The 20,699-nt window shown below is 40.1% G+C and overlaps 1 protein-coding gene across 9 annotated transcripts in view; it reads left to right on the plus strand.

The window, feature by feature from the left end:
* The window catches only part of nrxn2b (neurexin 2b), a 665,374-nt gene that overhangs the window by 230,233 nt on the left and 414,442 nt on the right, over positions 1-20,699 (plus strand). For all 9 annotated transcript variants that reach the window (XM_084343882.1, XM_084343879.1, XM_084343880.1 and 6 more), the window contains one exon: positions 4,899-4,916. In XM_084343882.1, coding sequence (XP_084200008.1) covers positions 4,899-4,916 — 18 coding nt within the window. The remainder of the gene's footprint in view (positions 1-4,898; positions 4,917-20,699) is intronic.

Raw genomic sequence — 20,699 nt, forward strand, 5'->3', positions numbered from 1 at the left:
TATTAGTAGATTTTTCTCATGGTGAGTATTTTGACTTGTCAGATAGAGGTGCAGCTAATGCCCTTAATGGTGGTTGTGCTATGATAGGCAGGTTGTTGTTCAGGACCCAAAAGCGGACACCACAGCAGGGAGCGTTTTGAAAGGTGTTTATAAAAAAAAAACAAAAAAAACAGGAGGTGCTCAGACTTGACTCCACCGGAGGTGCGGTGAAGGCAACTCATGGTGGCGCTGGTGGATATTGCAGGGGGAGAGGCTCAGAGGATCGCTGGTAGAGTGGTTCGGCATCAGAGGTGCTGGAGGCTGGGTAGCTGGTGGAGTGGAGCTGATCAGAGAGTATGTTCACTGGAGAAGGAGCAAAGAAGGAAATAACTAAATAACACTCTAGAATATCTATTGCTATGTTCCATGTGTGTGACGTGTTGGCTACCTCCACTGATTAGTTTGCCAAAAAGTGAAGCTGTCATGTTGTTATGCTGCTATCATGCTGGTCCTACTAGTGATCGTTTGTACTCATGACAGATAGAAATAAAAGTGAACAACCAGGATGCAACGCAGATCATTACTGTGTGTGACCAAACCTGGTTATCACAAGTGAACATAATGCTAAGCAAAGAAATATCCGATGTGTTCCCTCTGTAGCATTTAGCCATGCTAAATAACTTGCCCAGCTACTGATCCGTTCTACTCTGCTTATGATCTCCAGTCATGCCTCAGCCACAGTAGGTTAAGCATACTGTTCCTACTGTGATTGTTATAATTCACATATGTGTTTAAAATGTGTACAAAGCCAAACTGAGTGAATACACATGACGCATTACATTGCTGTGAGTCTGATCACCAGCTGATGTGATTTGCCAATGCAAAGGAACGTCTACAAAAGTTAAGTTGGTTGGTTGGTTTCTCACTGCAGGCGTCTGCATTTTTTTTGCAGAACCTCCTGTGGTCAGCACTGCCGCAGCTAAAATGAACTACCCTCTTTAAAACCAATGGGAAGACATGCGTTTTTGTCGCACCACTGGATTTGGTCTGAAACTAGCCTTAGCGTCATTTGCAGACTTTGGCCGGCTAAATAGTGGGGGTGGCTCTGGGTGCAGACAAAATAGAGTTTACCATTGTTCATTTGCCTATACCAGCCCACCGACATTGTGGTCATACAGAGTTGGTTAAAAACGGGCAAGTTCCTGTTTAAATGGACCAGAGTCACACTTGATGCTATTTGTGACACACTTTCTCCTGCTTTCAACAATGAGACTGTCCTGGCTGTTTTAGACTGTCACCCTTTGCAGTTCCATTAGATTATCTCATCAATGTTTATAGCGAGCGCCTAAAAAAGGCAGCTTAAATCAGTCCTTTCTTTGACCCTACAAGGAATTCACAATGGACCAAACCAAAGAGTAACAGTAAATAAGTCTAGAAGATTTGTTTCGAAATGTGAACCGACAGCAACAGATTGAGGGTGAGAACTATAGGACTTGCTATCAAAACAGACCAACTAGCAAGTTGACAAAAGCTGACAGCGACAATGTAAACATTAATGGTAACGTACAGTAGACTAATTATGTCACAGTAAGTATAGTAACTATAAAAAAAAACCACATGTATTTAACTAGCAACTACTTTTACTTGTATGTCTGTCTACCTGCTCTTGTACTTAATGTATGTCTGTCTACCTGCTACTACAGTTTCCCCAATGTGGGATGAATAAAAGTCTAGAGTCTAGCAGTAAGCTAGCAGGCCTTTAATAATTACAACAAATAGGCAACTTGAAATGTTGCCTTTAAAGTGCTATCATATTGTTCTTTTCTCCTCCTTTTGTGAGCGCATGTGTGTGTGCATCTCACTCATTCATGTGTGTTCTCTCCACACTCCTCTCTCTCTGCATTTCGGGGCAAGTAAGGTTGACAGCTTAGCGGTGCTGAGAGAGAGGTTTTGGACAGTGTGGTAAGAGATGGAAAGTAAATCGACAGCAGATAGGGGTCACTGCTTCTTGGCTGTGAGACTGAGTTGACGAAAAGAAAAGAGGATGGTGGCCTTGCTTCTACAGTGATGGCACCATGGTCACAAAAGTTACATGGATTTCTGGGTGTAATAAAGGGTATCGTACAGCTTAAAGAGCATGTGGGATAATGTGGCTGGGTGTACAAAAGCCAACACAGCTTCAGAACTTGCTTTCACTGTTGTTGCAACTCACCAGCCTTGGCCTCAATATGTTTCATTCATGAAAAACTGAGCACCAAACTGTTGCTGGCATCCAGCTGGGGTTATTTACTATACTACAGGGGTCACTAGAGACTTTATAGCTCTGCCCCTGGGTCCAATCAGCTCTCCAGAATGATATATCATCAATAAAACATGATAACCCTAGCTCTCTGTCCGTCCCACACTGTAAAAATGGCTTGGCTGCCATAACTTTATATCTGTTCACAGCTGCCATGACATGATATTACATGGTAGCACGTATGCCGCTCTGTACATCTTTATTTCTCTTTTGCTGTGCGCGCTGTGGCCTGGGAGCAGTAGAGTGTCATGATAGATGAGGTCTGTCTGACCACCATCTCTTCATTCACTATCTTTACCTCCTTGACACACACACACACACACACACACACAGACTCACTCACATGCTACTTGTCCCCATTATTTCCTTTACCCCCCCTGTGTTGAGAGCATGTTTGTTGATGTCAGAGCAAGCTGGTCACAGGGAGCTTGAGATATCCTTGTCAAAATCCACAATATTAACAAACAAGGCCTAGGAGACCAAGGCCTATTGATTGTGTTCGTTCCTCTGGCTCCATTTCTCCCATTGCCTTCATCCTCCACTTTGGACATTTAAGCTCTGTCTCAGCATTTGTGCCTGGCCTGTAGATCAAGAACAAGACACTGCAAGGCGAAGCGCCCTGGGCTCCATCTGCTCTGGCTTGCAATCATGCTCTTCTCCATGTGTATGGACTGAAGAGGCTTCTTTTCACCTTGGACATTGAATAGTAGGAATGACAGCCTGTCTGGGTCTGCTTCATGACTGGTAGCATTGTACTGTAACAGAACTCTAAGCAGCAGTGGCAGCAGCTCAGGGGACTGAGGTGTGAATTGCCCTTTCACTGTGCATTTGAGCAAGCTCATGAACTTCTTTGTATGATCTTTGGAAGTCTTTAAGTCAAGGTCCAAAATGTTTTGGTCTGTCTGCCGATGGCTGGTAAACTAAAAAAAAAAAAATGGGCGATAAAACTGCACCTTCACAAATGCAAGGATTAGCTGCTTTTCCTTTAAATTTACTGTAAAGAATTTTACATTTTGCCCTTAATCTTTTTGAGGTTTGACTATATTGATTGGACAAAATAGTTTGTAGATTTTTATCCAGATTTAGCAAGTGGTGAGTGCTAATCTGGGATGTCCAATAAAAATTCATTATCTTTACTTATAATTTACGGTTCTCTATTTTCCTCTATTTAGTTGACGTATCTTGTGAATTTTCCACTCAAATATGGCACTCTAAGTGATGTAATCTATCAACAACGTTGGCACTACATTCCACTGGAGTTCATTATTACTGGCCATATATTTTTTTTTTTAATAATGTGGGATTACACAAGGTGGAGTGCCATCTTGTCAGTTGAGTTTTTTTCAACCAATCAGTTATCTTCAACTGCAGCGATATTAGCTGCTCACACAAAACAAAAAACACTGCAGGTCTGAAAAAGTCTTTGTATCTACAGGATTCTTTGCAAAAATGTGCACCTAGTGTAATGCTCAACAAATCAATAGCTAGAAGGCACTTTAGTCCAGGACAAGTGTTTATTCATCCACATTTTGCACCATGAGCAGAATTGTGTCCAGCCTAACTTCTTTGAAAAAAAGTTTGACTTTTCACAAGTTAATTGGATGCGCCCTCCACCTCGAATTGATCTTAACATTTACTATATACTTGCTTCAATACTTAACACCTGCCAACTGATGTAGCAACTCCAATCTTTAATTAGGAATTTGACCTGGCAGCATGGATCAATTTTTCAGATGAAAATTATGCATGCTAATTAAAACATATTTTTTGCTTTTCTGAATTATCTATTGAACATTGGAAGGGATCCAGAAGGAGTGTGTGCCAGACTCTGCCTCCCTTTTATTAATCAGTGGGTTGAGGTATTGGGACGTCCTTTGAATTTCTTTATAAATTGTTACCCCTCCCTACCTCTCTTTCTTCCTCTTGCTCCAATGTTGTTCATCTCTCTATTTGGGACCCTGATATTAACTCTGTATGATTTAAAGTCGCCCTAAACCATCGTTGGTTGATGTGCCTTGCAAATTTACTAGGAGGTGGCAAGAGGCTGAATATATGGGTCTACATGGTGATGATATTACTCTTGATTAAAAGTTACATATTTCATTTCTGGGTTACTGTTTTTTTAAATATACTACATAATTGGTTGTCCCCTCTTTTTGCCCTGCCTTGTTTTTTTTCTTCCTTTTGGCTAGGTTGCTTTTTTATAAAAAGAAAAGATTGGATATTCTGGTGTTTTGTTTCTAGGAGAAGTTATTTGCAGAGTAGAGAGAAGTGGAAAGTGAATGCCAAGAAGTTCACTGTTGCCTGAGATGTCCTGCTCTTGACCTTTAAGACTTGTTTTATAAAGAAAATATGAGTGCTGCCCCCTGAACATCCCCAGTAGTTGTTTTCTTCCACCATCTCAATTAGCAGCTTTGTGTTGAGGCTTGTGTGTGGAATAGAACTCTTGTAGACATCTAATGCTAATTGCAGTCTGACTTGTTTTTTTTTCTCCCTGTGCTATTATATCTTATTTTGTCATGACTATGTCTTGGTGAACAGGTGTACTCAAGTGACATTTTGCTTTGCTCTTGAACTGATTCATCTTCTCTTTTTCTCTCCTCTTTTTCTTCTCCTATAGGTGACTCATCTCAAGTCGGTAAGTGGCCTTCTCTCTGTACCTTCCGCCTCCTATGTATGTTTTAATATATGCACTCGCCCTGCTGCCATAATGACTGTCACAACTGACAGTTGGTGTACACAATGAACGATGGAACTTTCTGATCACTGCTGAACTCGTTATTGTTCTCTCTGCCACCCTTTTATTTATTTTCACTGTCTTCATATGCACTGCAGCTATTTGGTATTGTTTGCTGCATTACCTTTCATTTGTTTTTACTGCATATTGAAGGGTGATTTCAAACTGTTAAGTAGACAAATTCCTATTTTTCAAGTCACAAACTGGATTCTTTTAAAAGGTAAAGGCATATTTTATAGTTTTCAATAAATGACTAGGCAGTTTAGGAGCCCAGGATTCAATGATTTGATCCCTTGTCATTACCTGAACTTTGTGACATTGACTCATGTTGTGGCTCAGATGCAGTGATTCAGATTAAGGTTATGGATTTCAGAAAAAAAGACTTACTGCTACAGTATGTGCATGCAGTTTTTACCCGTTATTTTCTTTCGCTCCCTCAAGTGGATTTAAACACCACATCTATTAGACTTTCAAAATGTGACTTTTGGTGGCAAGTTAGATGTATAATGCATACTTCCACTTCTACAACACCTCAATTTCTTTTGTCTAGATCTTCCACATGGCACTGAATTTCAAAATGGGTTTCCCATTCATGTGACTCATGAGAGGACAATGCAACATTATAGGCAAACTCCATTTCTTTCTCCATGCTGTTGTGTACTCGGCCTCACGTTTTTTGGACCATTAAGGCATTTATGAAAACATGATCAGAGGCTTTATCTGTAAATATGCTGACTTGTCACAGAATGTTAGCTTTCTATCAACATCATCATTTGCAATCAGTAGGGGTGGAAGACATGAGTGAGGGATAGGACTAAGATAGGGAGATGAGAGCAGAGATGGACAGACTAATGGGACGTATCAACACCTCACACAAACAGTGAGAAAATGAGATGAGTAGAGTTTAAAAGTCTAGCTCACAGCACTTTGCAGCAGCCAACTCCTGCTTTAGTGATGTGTCAGTGTTATCGCTCCCCTCCTAATAATTAGCTTTGTCTCGCTGCAGTACATACTATGCATTTGGAATTGCAAATAGTAATCTACGGCACAGCAGAATGTGTAGCATGTAATGAGAAAAACATGCAGTCATTCTCACACAGTCACGATAAAAAGGTTTTCAACCAATCCCACAGTGTATGTCATCCCTTGAGAGTTCTGTACTCTGATAATTCAAGCATGTCTCCTGATCCTTATACGTAAAATAGCTTTTGGTCTGTGTGTGTGTGTGTGTCTGCTTGTCAAGCTTTGTCCAGAGAGTGTTTGGCCCTCAGATCTGATGTCGTCTGAATACTGATGTGGCATTTTGTCTGTCTGAGGCAGCTTGGAAAGCGGGTGGGGACTGTAGGTTTCGTTAGGGACATGTTCCCCCTTGGGGTGCAGTGCAGAGTAGGAAGAAATACTCACATACCACACCCATTCTTTTACTACCCTGCAAGAATCAAGATCCAAAAAGGCAAAGGAATAAAAAACTAATTAAAATTTGATCTGGGAGGCCAGTGCAAATTGAGTTTCATCTTCATTAAGACCACCAGGCAAGGAAGAGGAAGATAATTCAGTTTTGCTTTTGAGATACAAGCTGTTTCTGTGTCAGTCTGAAAATTAAACATGTGTGCGTTTTTGTGTGTGTACATTTAGTCAACCTTTTTAGGCCCGCTGGAAAAGATTCCACAACCCTGTCATCATACATTATCTGAGTAGCAGATTTCATTGTTATATTATTTTTTTGTTCAGCATATACTGTAGCATATGTCGATTATTGAGCAAGTAGCACTTTATCTGAAGGGCCAGTAATGCAACAATGGTTAACAGTGATTGGGATAATGATGTGAAACATTACTTTTTGTATGCCTCTGTGCCACTAGCCATTATGTTTTCAGGATGTGCATCCGACAGTCCCATTCTTGTGTGATATCTCAGAAATGCCTTGAGAGAATTTCTTCAAATTCGGAACAAACACCCATTTGAACTCGAGGATGAACTGATTAGATTGTGGTGGTTTAAAGTCAAGGTCACTGTGACCTCATGGTGTCCCATTCTTGTGAACGCGATATCTCAAGAACGCCTTTCCGCACTCCTCTTTAAAAACAGTCTGTGAGTGAGGACAACATGATTCTCACTGGAAATTACACACTGGAATCATTCATTTCAATATAATGATAAGTCTTCACTACAGAGGCTATTTTATGTCTGGACAGACATGGATGCAAACTATAACTTCACTGGTAGGCAGAGGCATGTAGTGGCAGGGTGGTAAATCTCTAAGTGTAATGAACAGATAAATAAAAACTATTATTAGACTGCCGTTTATCGACTGTACAAAAGTCATATTTTGAAGTGTGGCAGTCATTAACGACCCATATTGCAGAACCATCTTTATCACATCATTTTTATTGGTCTAAGCATAATGCAGTGTTGAGATGCATCATCAGCTGTGTAAAATATTGCCACATCTTACTGAAGCAGTGCACACACTGGCGCACACTCTTACATCATTCCTCTGAGGTTTTGTCAAAATGTAATAAAGACTGTCCAAATCCACATGGGAACGGATGTCACACCCAGCTCCACACCAGTCAAAGAACTCGACAATCAGTCTTGCAAAATATATCATGTCTGGAAGTTAACTGCGGTGTTTCTTGACAGTCAAGTTTTTCTTTTCACTGACTGGCTTATGAGGCAGGTAGTGGCAGAGGTAATTGTTGTCCCTTAGATATAGAGGCAGGCAGGCACACTACAAGCAGAGATCCTTATCCTATTGCTGAATTTCATTCTGACTCCAAAAAATGGCATTGGCAGAAGCACAGACATCTTTCTGTGTACATCTCTCTGTCTGTCTCTGTCTCTCTCAAGCCTTGTTCTCCTCAGCTCAGATGATTAGCATCTCTCTTTCCTTTTTTTCTCTCTCCCTCCCTTGAATGCCAACCTCAGGCTAGTCAGAGCCAGCAAAAGTCTCTTCAAGCGGAGGCTGAATGGGATTGGCTTGCTCGCCACACATGGTATCGCGGATGCTCAGTGAACCACACATCTACAATTTGGACCAGGAAATGAGGGATTCAGGCTCTGGGTTGGGTGGAGGGTGGCACTTTCAGGACATATTGTTGTTCTCCACACTCACCCACAATGCTGAATAGTCAGACAAACCCCCTCAGAATGTGTCAATGCCTAGAGCTTTTTTTTTAAATTCAGTCCTATTTTTTTTTTTTTTTTCATAACATTCCCAAAGTCTAGCATTATGTTTTTATTCACAGTTGGGAAATGCGGTTGTGAGTCCATCCGTGGCAGCACCTTCACCTAGGAGACTGGTGTTTACGTCCCATGTGCAACCATCAAAGATCTTTTCCTAAACCTAACCAAAGGTTTTTGTGGCAAAACTGAAGCATCGCACACACGAAAGGTTCAAGAGGGTACCTTGTGCATCTGTATTTAGATGCAGATGAGGGGGACAAAGCGAGACGACTTGTGATGAATAAGTGTTGGCTGCGAAGATTGAAATAGTTCCTAACTTTCTCATTTTATGACTTTCTTTTCATCACCTTGATCATTAAAATGCTGCGCACAGAAGCTCTGTTTACAACCCAGCTACTTACTTGAATAAGTCTCAGATATCAGCAAAAAATGTGGAAACCAATATAATCAAAACACTCTATTATCCCTGAAAATGCAACTAGTACTTAAGTTATTTTCCCTGCCTGGTGATAAACAGCACAGCCTCAGAAGAGACCAACAAAATGGCCGTTTCACAATATAACAACCAAGCCTGTGGCCACATTTACATACTAGAGGAGGATGGTAATGAGATAGCTACCTGAGATAATTACTACTCAAGGCATCCGGCTCTCATCCCCTACCACAGGGAACCTGTTTAACTCACTACAATTAAACGACCACTCATTTACTCGATTTGAGGCACCATTTATGCCATTTTATGCTCCACTGTGTCTTAACACAACGCTGGCTTAAATAGAGGAAACCTGGACCAGCGAATGGGAATAACGCATGGATGTATAGATTCATAGATTGTAAAATGATGCTCAAACATGGGGAAGTAATACTAATTTGAGCCCCTTGTTCAGATTCAGATAAATAGAACACACTGGCTTCATTTTTCTGCCTACCAGTCTAATTAAACAGGCTCCCTTTCCTCTGGCATTGATATGCATCTTACATTTGCAAAAGATCCTGATCTGATTCAACTGGATTACATTTACATTTAAAATGTCTCTTTCCCTCATCGGAATGTTTCTCTGTTGGTATATGAATATCGTATAGTATATTAAAATTGTCAATAGACACTTAGTCCGTCATGTTTTCCTGTCACAAATATCCTGACAGGCTCTTTTTGACAAGGATGTTATATTTTCATATGCATGCCCACTTCAAGTTCTATGTCTTTGTGTCTGTCAGTTTTTGCTGTACAGTCTGTGGATTGGGGATGTAAAGGATGCTTTACTTGTTCTTACTGTAATCATTTCTTTCTGGCTGAAGCTGGTTCAGTTGATAGGTCCCAAAGTCATTGACACCTAGGTATTCAGGTCTGAAAACAGTCTTTATCACCCAGGACAGATATTATTCCTACTGTAGGTGGAAAAAGAATTGCACGTTTGACTCTTTCTCTTTTGTTCTCTATATAAAATCATAAATGTCTGGCTGTATATTCAGTGTGACTGTGGTAGGGCTTAGAAATGACATCATTAACACTAATGACAATAAATCTTGACTTGTAAAATGTTTATGTTGCTGATGGTAGCTCTGTTAGTGCTCTGCTGACTTTCTGCCTTTTTTGAAGGCTGGAAAAAACCCTGACATGGCAATCACTCAAATCTACTGCCATTATATTTTATCCTTGTCTTGTCTCAAACGAATAAATTAAACTGTAATATCTTGACTGCTGAGAAATTGCACTGGATTGTTATAAATGATGGTGTGTTGAGAGAGTGTGATTGTTGAGCTTAGTGTATTCATTTGAGCTGTGTGAGACTACACACCCGGAATAAGAGATGGAGAGCACTGCTAGATCTACATTGGTTCCAGCATGTGAAGATTAACGGCGTCCGCTTCCATTAGTCTCAGAGTAATTGTTAAGACAGCGATGAACAGTCCATAGCTCTAATCCTCAAATCAAAGAGAAGTTGCGCAGACCCCCAACATTCAGGTTTGATTTCCTTCACTCATAAAACGTGACTAAATCTTTCCATCTTGTTAAGAGATCACAGCTGAGAGGAAACCTAGGCTACTTCTTGTATTTGCTAATTAGCTAGAATTTGATTCAGGCTTCTTGAAAGACTATGTCACTAACTACAGAACACTGCATGCAATGTGAGCCGAAGTGAAAATAAAGTTGAGTCTGAAGATTCTTGAACTTGCAATAAGGGTATGACATACTGTACGCTGTGAGGAAAACCTGCTTCTCAAAGGAAAGTAGTGAGAGTGAGTGTAGGAGTGTGAATATAAAGACATATAAGAGAAAAACTCAGGGAAAAACAGTGCACAGAGATGAAAGATTTGGGGAGAACAAGGCACGTCATGGAGGAAAGCCTGGTGTATAAGAGTTGTTTTTGTTTGTTATGCATGCAATGTGAAAGCAATGTGCACATTCACTCTTGCAGGACACAATTGCAGCATTGTGAGGCACACAGGCATACAATTTATCCTTGCATCTCAAACTAACCTTTCAGCTAATCCCCCAAATGTTTCAAGCAACACAAAAACACCCTATCTCTGCTCATATTTCCTCCTTGGCATCCATTCACACAATGTCCTTTGGCGTTTGTGTCCAGCCCAAGGCTGAGCTTCATTACAATGCTCGGCAGGCTCATTGCAGATCTATTAGGTTGATTTGACTCCATGAGGGGGTAGAGAAGGAGCTGGCATGTGAGAGGAAAAAAGTGCAGATTAATGTGGTTATATTATGGGAGCAGCAGGGGTGTTTGCTAAGTATCGGGGCAGGCCACTGCTGTAGATGGGCCTCGGTGCCCTGTAGCTTCAAAGCTTACAGGGAGCATTCCTTAACAGCCACAGCTTATTACCAACAGCTGGTGCTGGATACTGCCCAGGGCCAATGGCATACATTAACACACACTATCACACACACACACATATCAGTGCACTTTCACTTTGACTATAAATTGATTATATTCATTCCCTAACTTGATTACATTCTTTCCGTTTTTTGATATATGTGATGCTGTGAGTGCAAACTGCAAGCAGTAGATAAGACACATCACCACATGAGGACAGATTTGCATAGTTTGTGTTAAAAGACTATTTATTTACTGTGGCCTGAGATATGCCAGGTATCTATTCTCTCAATTAAAAGAGAGATACAAAACGAAAAAAAAAGATTACTTTCCCTGTACTTTGATGTTAACCGGATCCTAATAGTAATGTTAACTATAAAACCATGAAGTGCTCCTTTGCGGGCAGACATGTCCTCGTTTTAACTCTGAGCATCTAAAGCTCAATCTTGTTGCCTCCCTCCTCTCTCTCTCTCTGTCTCTCTGTCTCTCTCTCTCTCTCTCTCTCTCACATATGCACTCATGGAGACCCAACACTTACCTGTTTTATCCTCAGAGTCACGACCGTGTGACTGTGGGTCTGAGGGAGGCGATTACAGACAGAAAGTCAGCAGCAAACCGTCCACTCCTGCAGACTTTAATCGACTGTGTGCACACACCTGTGAACTCTGTACAGCAGCACTGTGTAGAGATAAGTGTGTCTGTGACAGTGAGAGATCATGTCCCTTTTCAGCTTCATATAAATTAGCTTTAATTGAGTCCTATGATAACATTATGACTGAAGTCTTGATGAAGGAAATGAAAAGAAAAGTGATGTAAATTCAGCTGTGAGAAGACAGGCAGAGCGTGGACAAACAGTCATTGAGCAGAGTTACACATGTTATTTAACAGCTACACTGACTGTGGGAGCTTTGTCAGGCACCCTATGTGATGCATGACACAGATTGTTCATTTTTGGCTTTTTGTAGACAGTCCTGGCTGATACATGTTTTAAGTAATTGTAACACATGTACATATCCCATAAGACACTGCAGTAGCTTCAAAACCTGAAAGTAAATATTAATGAAATGCATGTCAACCTTCCAGGTTTGTTTATTTAAACACTGGTAAATATTTACAACACCTTCTTCTGACACTTAAGCATACATCGATAATACAAAAGCAAAAAAACTGTTGCCCTCTTAATTCATAATTAATTCCTTAAACACAAGCCAGACAAGAAAATAACTGGCAAAAAATGCCAACTTTTTGAATCTTAAATGGTTTTTCATCACGCTTGTGCTCCAAAGCCTTTAAAAAACCCACTCAACTGGCTTTGACATATTTCTTTGTAATTCTTCTCTAATTTGGACATTCAATGTGGAGTTTCCCCAACCGTGAAGGAGTCTGTATGCAGAGAAACACTCTTTGTGTCAGTTTTGCTAAGCTCTGAGTACACACGGTTTGCTTCAATAATTATAAATGGTAGAGAGCATTTAAAGACATGTTATCGTAGCCATTGTGAATGTGTACCAATAGAAGCCTGATTCCCACTGCTCGGTTGGTCTGTTTACCAGTCTTCAGACATGACGAGGAAAATAACCGCAAGTTCACTGTCTGTTTAATTGTTTCTCATGTTTCATAATTACACAGTGGACAACTACCAAGGCTGTAGCTACACATACTCTAGCACTCAGATGTGTATTCATAAGTATACATAATGTATCTATATCATCATTGACGGAACATCACATGTAAAAAAGCTAATCAATGATGGAAAAGACTTAAAGGGGCTCATATTGAAACACTTCAAAAGTACTTAACAGATCACAAAAGCAAAGCAAAAAACCCCCCAAAATTTGATTTAATAAATAAAATCAATTAAAATAATAAATAAACACTTTTAATTGACATATTAGAGGTCACAGTGTAGCTTGCAAAACATCATACACACAAATAAACTCAAAATAATGATTTTAATAATGATGAAATGTACTAGATTGCAAATTTAAATTTTTTTATTTATTCTTTCATTTCTACGCTATTTTATCACATGAAGTTCGCTCTTGAAAACATTGCCTCCACCTGGTCTGAATGCCTCAGGTGCCCACATTTTAAGTATAGGTTTTGTGTGGGATCCTTCTTATCCCATGCAAGTGGTGCCAAACAAGACAAGCAAATTTGTGTTCGGCATTAACTAGGCTGAAGTGATTTAACCAGGTCTGAAAGTATTTTGTATCTAAATCAATGGACTTGAGTTTCACTAGCGCGCGTGTGTGTGTGTGTGTGTGTGTGTGTGTGTGTGTGTGTGTGTGTGTGTGTGTGTGTGTGTGTGTGTGTGTGTGTGTGTGTGTGTGTGTGTGTGTGTGTGTGTGTGTGTGTGTGCAAGCAAACTTAAAGAATAACAGTGCAGTGCAGACACTGAGCTTCTGGCATATTTAGCTGATTCACAAACACACGTTATTTTGTATCTATCTTATAGATATATATACTAAGCTCTAAGACTGGTATCAGATTGCATATATTGCCAGCAGAGATATGACCTGACTTGTGCTCACGTAAATATCGGATTCTGTCCTTTTTCGACTGCACAGACAGAAATGAAAAGATTGTTTTTGTTACTTAGAAAAATAATGACACAGAAAGGCTGCATTCTAGACAAAAACACATGAGTTGCCCTGATGGAATAAGGATTATAACTATTATAGAAACACTGAGATAAAGATCTTTTGCTCTAGGTGTAGCGTTTTAAACATAAACAGTATCATTTGTCAAATAAATGAAACCTCGGTATGTCTAATGTCAACAGTCAGGCTATTGTAGAAACAATTGACCTCCTATTGTTGTGTACTGGGGAAAAAGAAACAGTTTTTAGGTTTAGGTTTTATCACTTATTTTACATTTTATTTCTCTGCCCAACTGTTTTAATTTAGCAACACCCTCATTTCCTGATTGGTGTCAATAAAGAACCTGATTGCCTGTGATATCACTCCTACTTTAATCAGTGCATAATTTCAATGTAGTTTCCCACACTGTTTAACGGCAGAAATAGGTGTCAACACACCCATTCTCACCCCACCGCCCGTGTGAAGCCCCGGGGCCCAGGTATCCCAGCACGCCGCAGCCACTGTGTATCTGTTAGCGATAACTGCTCTGTGGTTCCCAGGCCACAGTCAGCAGCAGCCCACAGCCTGCCTGATCGATAGGGAACCCAATAGGAGGGATGAGGCCCATGAATCAACCTGTCTGGATATGAACCAACACACACACACTCATGGCAAGACGCATACAGTTTTCAATGAGCGAAGCCAAAGCACATACACAAGTACTTTTAATTAAAAACTACTGCCCCCTGCTAACAGCATCAGCACAACTAAGCAGACGCACACATAAAGCGAATATTTTAAATTATCTGAATTTAAGTAGATTAGTAACAGCTTACAGTAACTGTTGTCTGTAGTATTTTCAGCAATTCAGGCATGTAATAAACTGGCATGTGAATATAAACTGTATATGTTCTTTCATGCTACACAAACAGCTTTTTAGCCTTTTATGATGGCTGCCGGTTCCACTGCTTAGAGTTTCATTACACACATTAGTGCTGCGTGTCTGCTGTATATCCTTTCATTTGGAATAAACATGGTCCTAAGATTCATTGTTTATTAAATCACAGTTTTCATTACTCGGATAAATCCAATGTGTTGATGACTAGCATGCTAGAACTTACAGTCTATAGAAAGCTTGGTGTTACACTGGTATAAGAATTTTGTGGTAATGCTGTTTTTTTAAGTAACCAGTTACTGTAAGTACAATGGTGGATATGTTTTTATCAGGTTAGAAGCTTAAACTACTATGGTGTGTGTTTCAAGTGAACCGAAGATGCCACATAGTATATACTATAGATATAACTTCAGGGTCAGTTTGTATGTTTTTGCCTTTTCTACTGCAAGTAAACCATTTTGGCAAAGTTTTAGAGTTGGACTTTGCACTTCTTACACTTCTTTAGTACTGTGCAGCCCATCTCTATTACCTTGTATGATTAGACACAATGGGTTTTTAAAAAAAAATAAGTATTCCACCATCTCAGCAGCTAGGTTTATGTCACATCCCATCTCATAAACCAGCAGAAATGAACTCCACAGCCACCAGCACAAGGGCCAGGAGCCTAGTTTGTAGTGTGGCTGAGGCTGCTGCATCACTGCTCTACTGTTTTATGGCGGACTAGCTGGAATTTGATAGGACCCTGGTTTCCTGGTTTGTGGTCTCACACAGATTGTGAATATTTGCTGGATGGATGTTTTGATGTCAGCGGCTGGCACAAGATTTCATCGCAGCCCCTCCCTTCTCCATACATCTCTATTTGAGAAGTATTCAGTGAATGGTCACTGTCAACAGTTTATTGTCCAAACATATCTAAAGTAATACACTGTCTTTTTGGGGGGAAAACAGACACATGACATGACACAAGTTTGCTTTCATTTTCTTCCTTGTTGACTGTTAACCCCTCAACATTGACTAATTCACGTGCATGCAAGGAATTGAAACTGAGTCTTAGAATCAATGAGTGCATTCACTCCATTAACCTGAGTTCATTCACACTCATAACAATACATATTCTGCATTTTATTTTGCTAAGGTAGAGAGTAATAAATGTGCTGGTTAAGACTTCTGACATGATGTGAACGACCGCAGGCTGTCTTCTTCAGGAACTGGAGGGAAGTGCTATCTATCGCTAAGGAGTTAGCATAGATCTCCATGATAATTCAGTTGTCAGTGCTCTCTCTGCTTACTTTAAGGCTAAGCTAAACAACCATGGGAAAGACAATTATATAAATACACTACCAATTCCTTCCGCTTTTCCTCAGCAGTGCTGTGGTGAAGCTGTGTAGCAAAGCGTCCAGTGAGCTGGTACTTGTAGGTGATAAATGGGGGCCGGTAGACCCTGAGTGTTATCAGTGCTACTACGGCCTGCAAACTAGGAGAACATAGGGTTTGCTCTGGGGTAGGACACAGCCAGGCTATGAGGCTAAGGTTGATATATTGCTGCACAGTGTTGTAAGGGCCTCAGCGAACATTGTGAGAACAAGAGGGCCAAAAGCTGTGAGAAAGTGTGTGTTTATGGAGAGAGGGACAGACTTTGTAATTTATGTTGGTAAGTGTGTGTGCTCCACCGAAGAGTCGTCGTACATTTTGATATGAATCACTCACACAAAATTTTGTGTATGTCATTGAGTGTAGTGAGAGGCGAAGTATATTCCACTCTGCAGCAGAGATGATTGAGTTTTTACTAGAACGTGTGTGTGTGTGTGCGCACGTGCGTGTGTGTGTGTGATTGATAGATGGGCTTGTTAAAAAGAGGCATGCGGCTGTGAAACGACCGACCAATTAAATCCAATCTGTTCCAGAGGACATATGACATCATAAAAGTGCGTCATCCTGCCAGTCCCTACTAAGACAGCACGACAGCTCCTGTTTGCCATAGAATGACATTTGTTCACTTTGCTCAAAAAAATATGTGCTTGACAGAAAACCATCATCATTCATCTGACAGTCTTCCACTCCTCCTTTGTACTTTGTCCTCTGACCTGTGTGTGTGTGTGTGTGTGTGTGTCTCTGTCTGTGTGAATTAATGTGTGTATGTCTGTCTGTGCATTTGGAATGGAAACTCTTTGAGCAGGATCAAACAACATTTTGAGTTGCACAGTGGGGAGACTGATCAAATACAATGCAACGTATTGCATGTGCGACATCCAACTTAGAAATGTTCAACAGTGGAGATCTTGATCTTTTTATAGACATACGACTCAATAACCAAAGTTACGGAAATATCAAATAAAAAGCAAATGAATCTGTAAACGAAAAATAAGAAATGCGTTCAGCCTGCAGTTTAATCTCTTACTGTTATGTTACTTTTGACTGACTATATTCAGCCATCTACTTGATGCTGAAACATGACACCTGCTGCTACGTACAACAAAATCCAAGACATAAAAGGCAACAGTGTGTGGTCTGGATGGAGTTTTGGTTCAGTCATGTATTATTTCACCATCTCTGTCTTAAATTTCCTCTCACTTTACCGTAAAGCTCACATTTAATTTAATTTAAAAAAATAATGTGGATGAGATGGTTATGCAACACTTCTCATCTTCACAACCTCATTGTGTACCTCCTGCAATTTTACATTTCTCTTGTGTCACTGCAGATAAAGTGGGCTGTACTTTAATGTCAGTTTTTCAAAATCTACAGAGCCCAGGAGGTGAGGAAATGAAAAACACTCATCTGTGCACATTTTATAGTCTGTGCTGTTTGTTTTTTTCACAGATATATTATTAAAGAAATGTTTTCCTCTCTTACAACATATAACAAAAAACTAGATGAGCAAATAGACTTAACAGGGTAGAACAAATAAAACATACTGCCAGCTCACAGAAAAGGTGAAGAGACATGGGGTCGGTGTAACCAAGACTAGGTGAGGTAAAGGAAGACGAAGGCCAGAAAACTGAGATCTTGACAGATGAAGACACAATACAGTACAGAACAGTACAATGTGGTCTGATAGATTAATTTACCAGGTTGACACCTATTCCTCCTAATATATTTAATACAGAGTCACCAGATATTCAGAAAGTTTCATCATGTGTCACGTCACTTTCTGCTAAAACATGGATTTTGCTGGATTTATTATTTTTAGCGTAATAAAAATAATTTGGTGGTGATATTGTGCAGTTAAAGGGCTAAACATGTACTCATAGAACTAGATTGTATTCCTTGCTAATGCCCGTCAGTAATACAAACGGGAGGAAGTTAACAAAGCACCCTAGTCTCTGTCTGCAGATCCACCACAAATGTCTTTTTCTACTCCCACCTTCAGAGGAAGTTCGTCCCAAGCAGATTTACTTTAGTTTTGTTGTAAATGTCCCCACAACAACCAGGAATCTCTCATATTTGTGCACTCACCATTTTTCAATGAGGACAAGGAACGCCACAGCAGTATTGCAATAATCCATGATCCTTTGTTTGTTTGTGCCATATGTAAATACTTGATGAACAAACCCCATGTTACACTGACTGTTACTTTCTTGCCTCAGTATAGTTTAGGTGAAGAATCACACAAACGTCTCCAAATTAGGAATGGGCATTTTTACACAGGTTACGTTTTTAAAAGGGACAGTGTTACATTTAAAAACTATAATACCCTCCACTCAATATTTCAACATAATATGTTTACAGTATTGAAAATGAAAAATAAATGATGGAAATGTGACCAAATGTTTTTTTTCAGACCTTCTAAATAAAACGTAATTACAGCCACTGAATGAATGAACTCGACACAGGCTCCAGCTCTGTGGGTGCTGAAGGGCTTGGCAATCGCAATATTTATCACTACACCCCGAATTATAAATAATAGCTCAATAACTATATATAAGATCTTATGATGTTGTAGCCTGATATGCATGAAATCAGATATATGATATCATGATGCCGACTCACATAACCACTAACCACCATAACCATCTAGACAGCTGTTCGGAGGGATCGGTATCTGCTCGCTGACGTGCAGGCGAGGGAGAAATCTGTGCAGGCTGCATGTGCTCAGCCACAGTCCACAGGTTTCATTTCACTGATTAGTGGAACAAGATGGCAGTGTGTGAATCATGAAATTTGGACTTTTACCAACAGTCAAATAAAAACGTCCTGGCAGATTTGACGGAGCTCAGGACACTTCAGACTTTATGTATTTAATAGACTATACTTTAATATACTTATACTAAAAAAAAAACAACTCGGCTAAACTTGAACAGTGTGTTACAGCCCGTCTGATCTGTCAAATACAGAATGCCATTGACCATTAGCTTCTGACCATTACAGTTGCTGTGACTGGATATGTAATAATAGTTTAATTAATTAATAATTTGATCATAATTTAACTAAAATTGTTGCTGCTATGTGATGACTACAGATATCATATGAACATTATCAGTAAGATTATATTGTAATGAAACATAAACACCCTTCCATACTGCAGTATTGAGTAAGTAAGGAGAATATTCAATATCCAATCTCTGGACCTTTTATTTCATAAAAAAAATGATTCAGGCGGAGGATTTGCCATTTTATCAAGCACCAGAGCAAAGTCACCTCTAAGATCTTGAGTTTAAGTAAGCACCCTCAATTTTTCCTCAAACTTTGATGCATTCACAATAATTTGCAAGCAATGTGGCCATGCATACAGGGATATATTACATTTTCAAAATAACAAAAGGTGACACAGAAATGCAATTAGTGTACAAGTATGTGGTTGTCTTCCCTGTATAACACAGTGATGACATTGGCCATCTGACAAGCATACACACACACACACACACACACACACACACACGTATCGTACAAAAAACCCACACACTTAAGCATTCACACATTTTTTTCTCCCTTTATGGTTATTCTATTGTTTCTTACTTTCTACTGTTTTGTCCTTTCATGTGTCTTCTAATTAGCACTACCTCTTGGAGATGAAGACAGTGAAACACACACACACACACATGCACTACGTACATACTGAAAGCTTTATTTACCTTTTGTCACATGGGAGAATGAGCCATATGGAGGGCTGTGGATGCTAAAAAAAACAAAGATAGGATAATTCAATTAAAATGTGCCTGTGGTTAACAGCCTGCAGAACACCAGCAATTGCTTAAGACATTGTTAGTGGCTGTGAGCTTTTCTTATCCGAATGTGTAAATTCCAGGCAGTCTGTTTTTCACAGCACAAGAAATAGGAAGTCACCTTATTTTGAGGTGTGAAGGATGCAGATCTACTTATAAGCCATAATCCGTATTTTCAAGGAGTTGCTCCAATGGCATCTTTATCTTTATCAGCGTCAGGTTATGCTAGGAATGGCTAGTGTGTGTTAGCGTGTAGCTGAAGAGTGTGTGTGCGAATTGAATTGTACCGGAGTCTTGGCCTTGAATACTTATAACCCAACCCCATCCCTGTGCAGCACTCAGGAGCTAGAATTAAAGTGGATTTAAGAGAGACGAGGGTTGGAGGAGAGCGAGGGTTTATAACTCTGATTGCCATGCCCACCGCTCATAATGAGACGCATTACAGAGCTGATGTTGTAAGATTAGGGTGACTTGAGAGACATGAGCAGCCTCACAGATCAGAAGAGAGCAAGAGAAAGCAAGGTGGGCAGGGGAAAGAGGGAAATGGAGGGACATGAAGCGATTGGGAGAAAAGAGAGTGAGTGATTAGTGATGGAAGGGGTATTTTAGAAAAAGCTAAAACAAAAGTTGGGAATGAAAAAGACTGAGAGGGGAGCGAAAAAACACTGAATTGGTCCTAAACAGAAATATTTATTTGATTCATGTCAAAGGACTCCAAGTTTGGTGGGGCAAGAAGAGAAAGGCGGAGAGGTGCAGATGGTGGCATTGGAGAAAGGAGGGGCGAGGGAAAGAAAAGCAGACATGAGGACACAATAACAGACAAAGGAAATATCTGCATTCCTGTCAGTGTGCGAGAATGGCATAGAAGCTCTCAGTTATTAAAGCATTGACAGCCTCTGACAGCGATATAGCTCCATTTTGCTCCGGCCCCATCACTGCCTTGACTGGAATTCAAAACAGGCCAGGATGTCATGTAGAACGCTGACAGGTGTTTGTGTCCCCTTCCTGTTAGTTGCCAGTAATAAAAC

This window comes from Pagrus pagrus, assembly GCF_965226575.1.
Source record: "Pagrus pagrus genome assembly, chromosome: 22".
Taxonomy (NCBI): Eukaryota; Metazoa; Chordata; class Actinopteri; order Spariformes; family Sparidae; genus Pagrus; species Pagrus pagrus.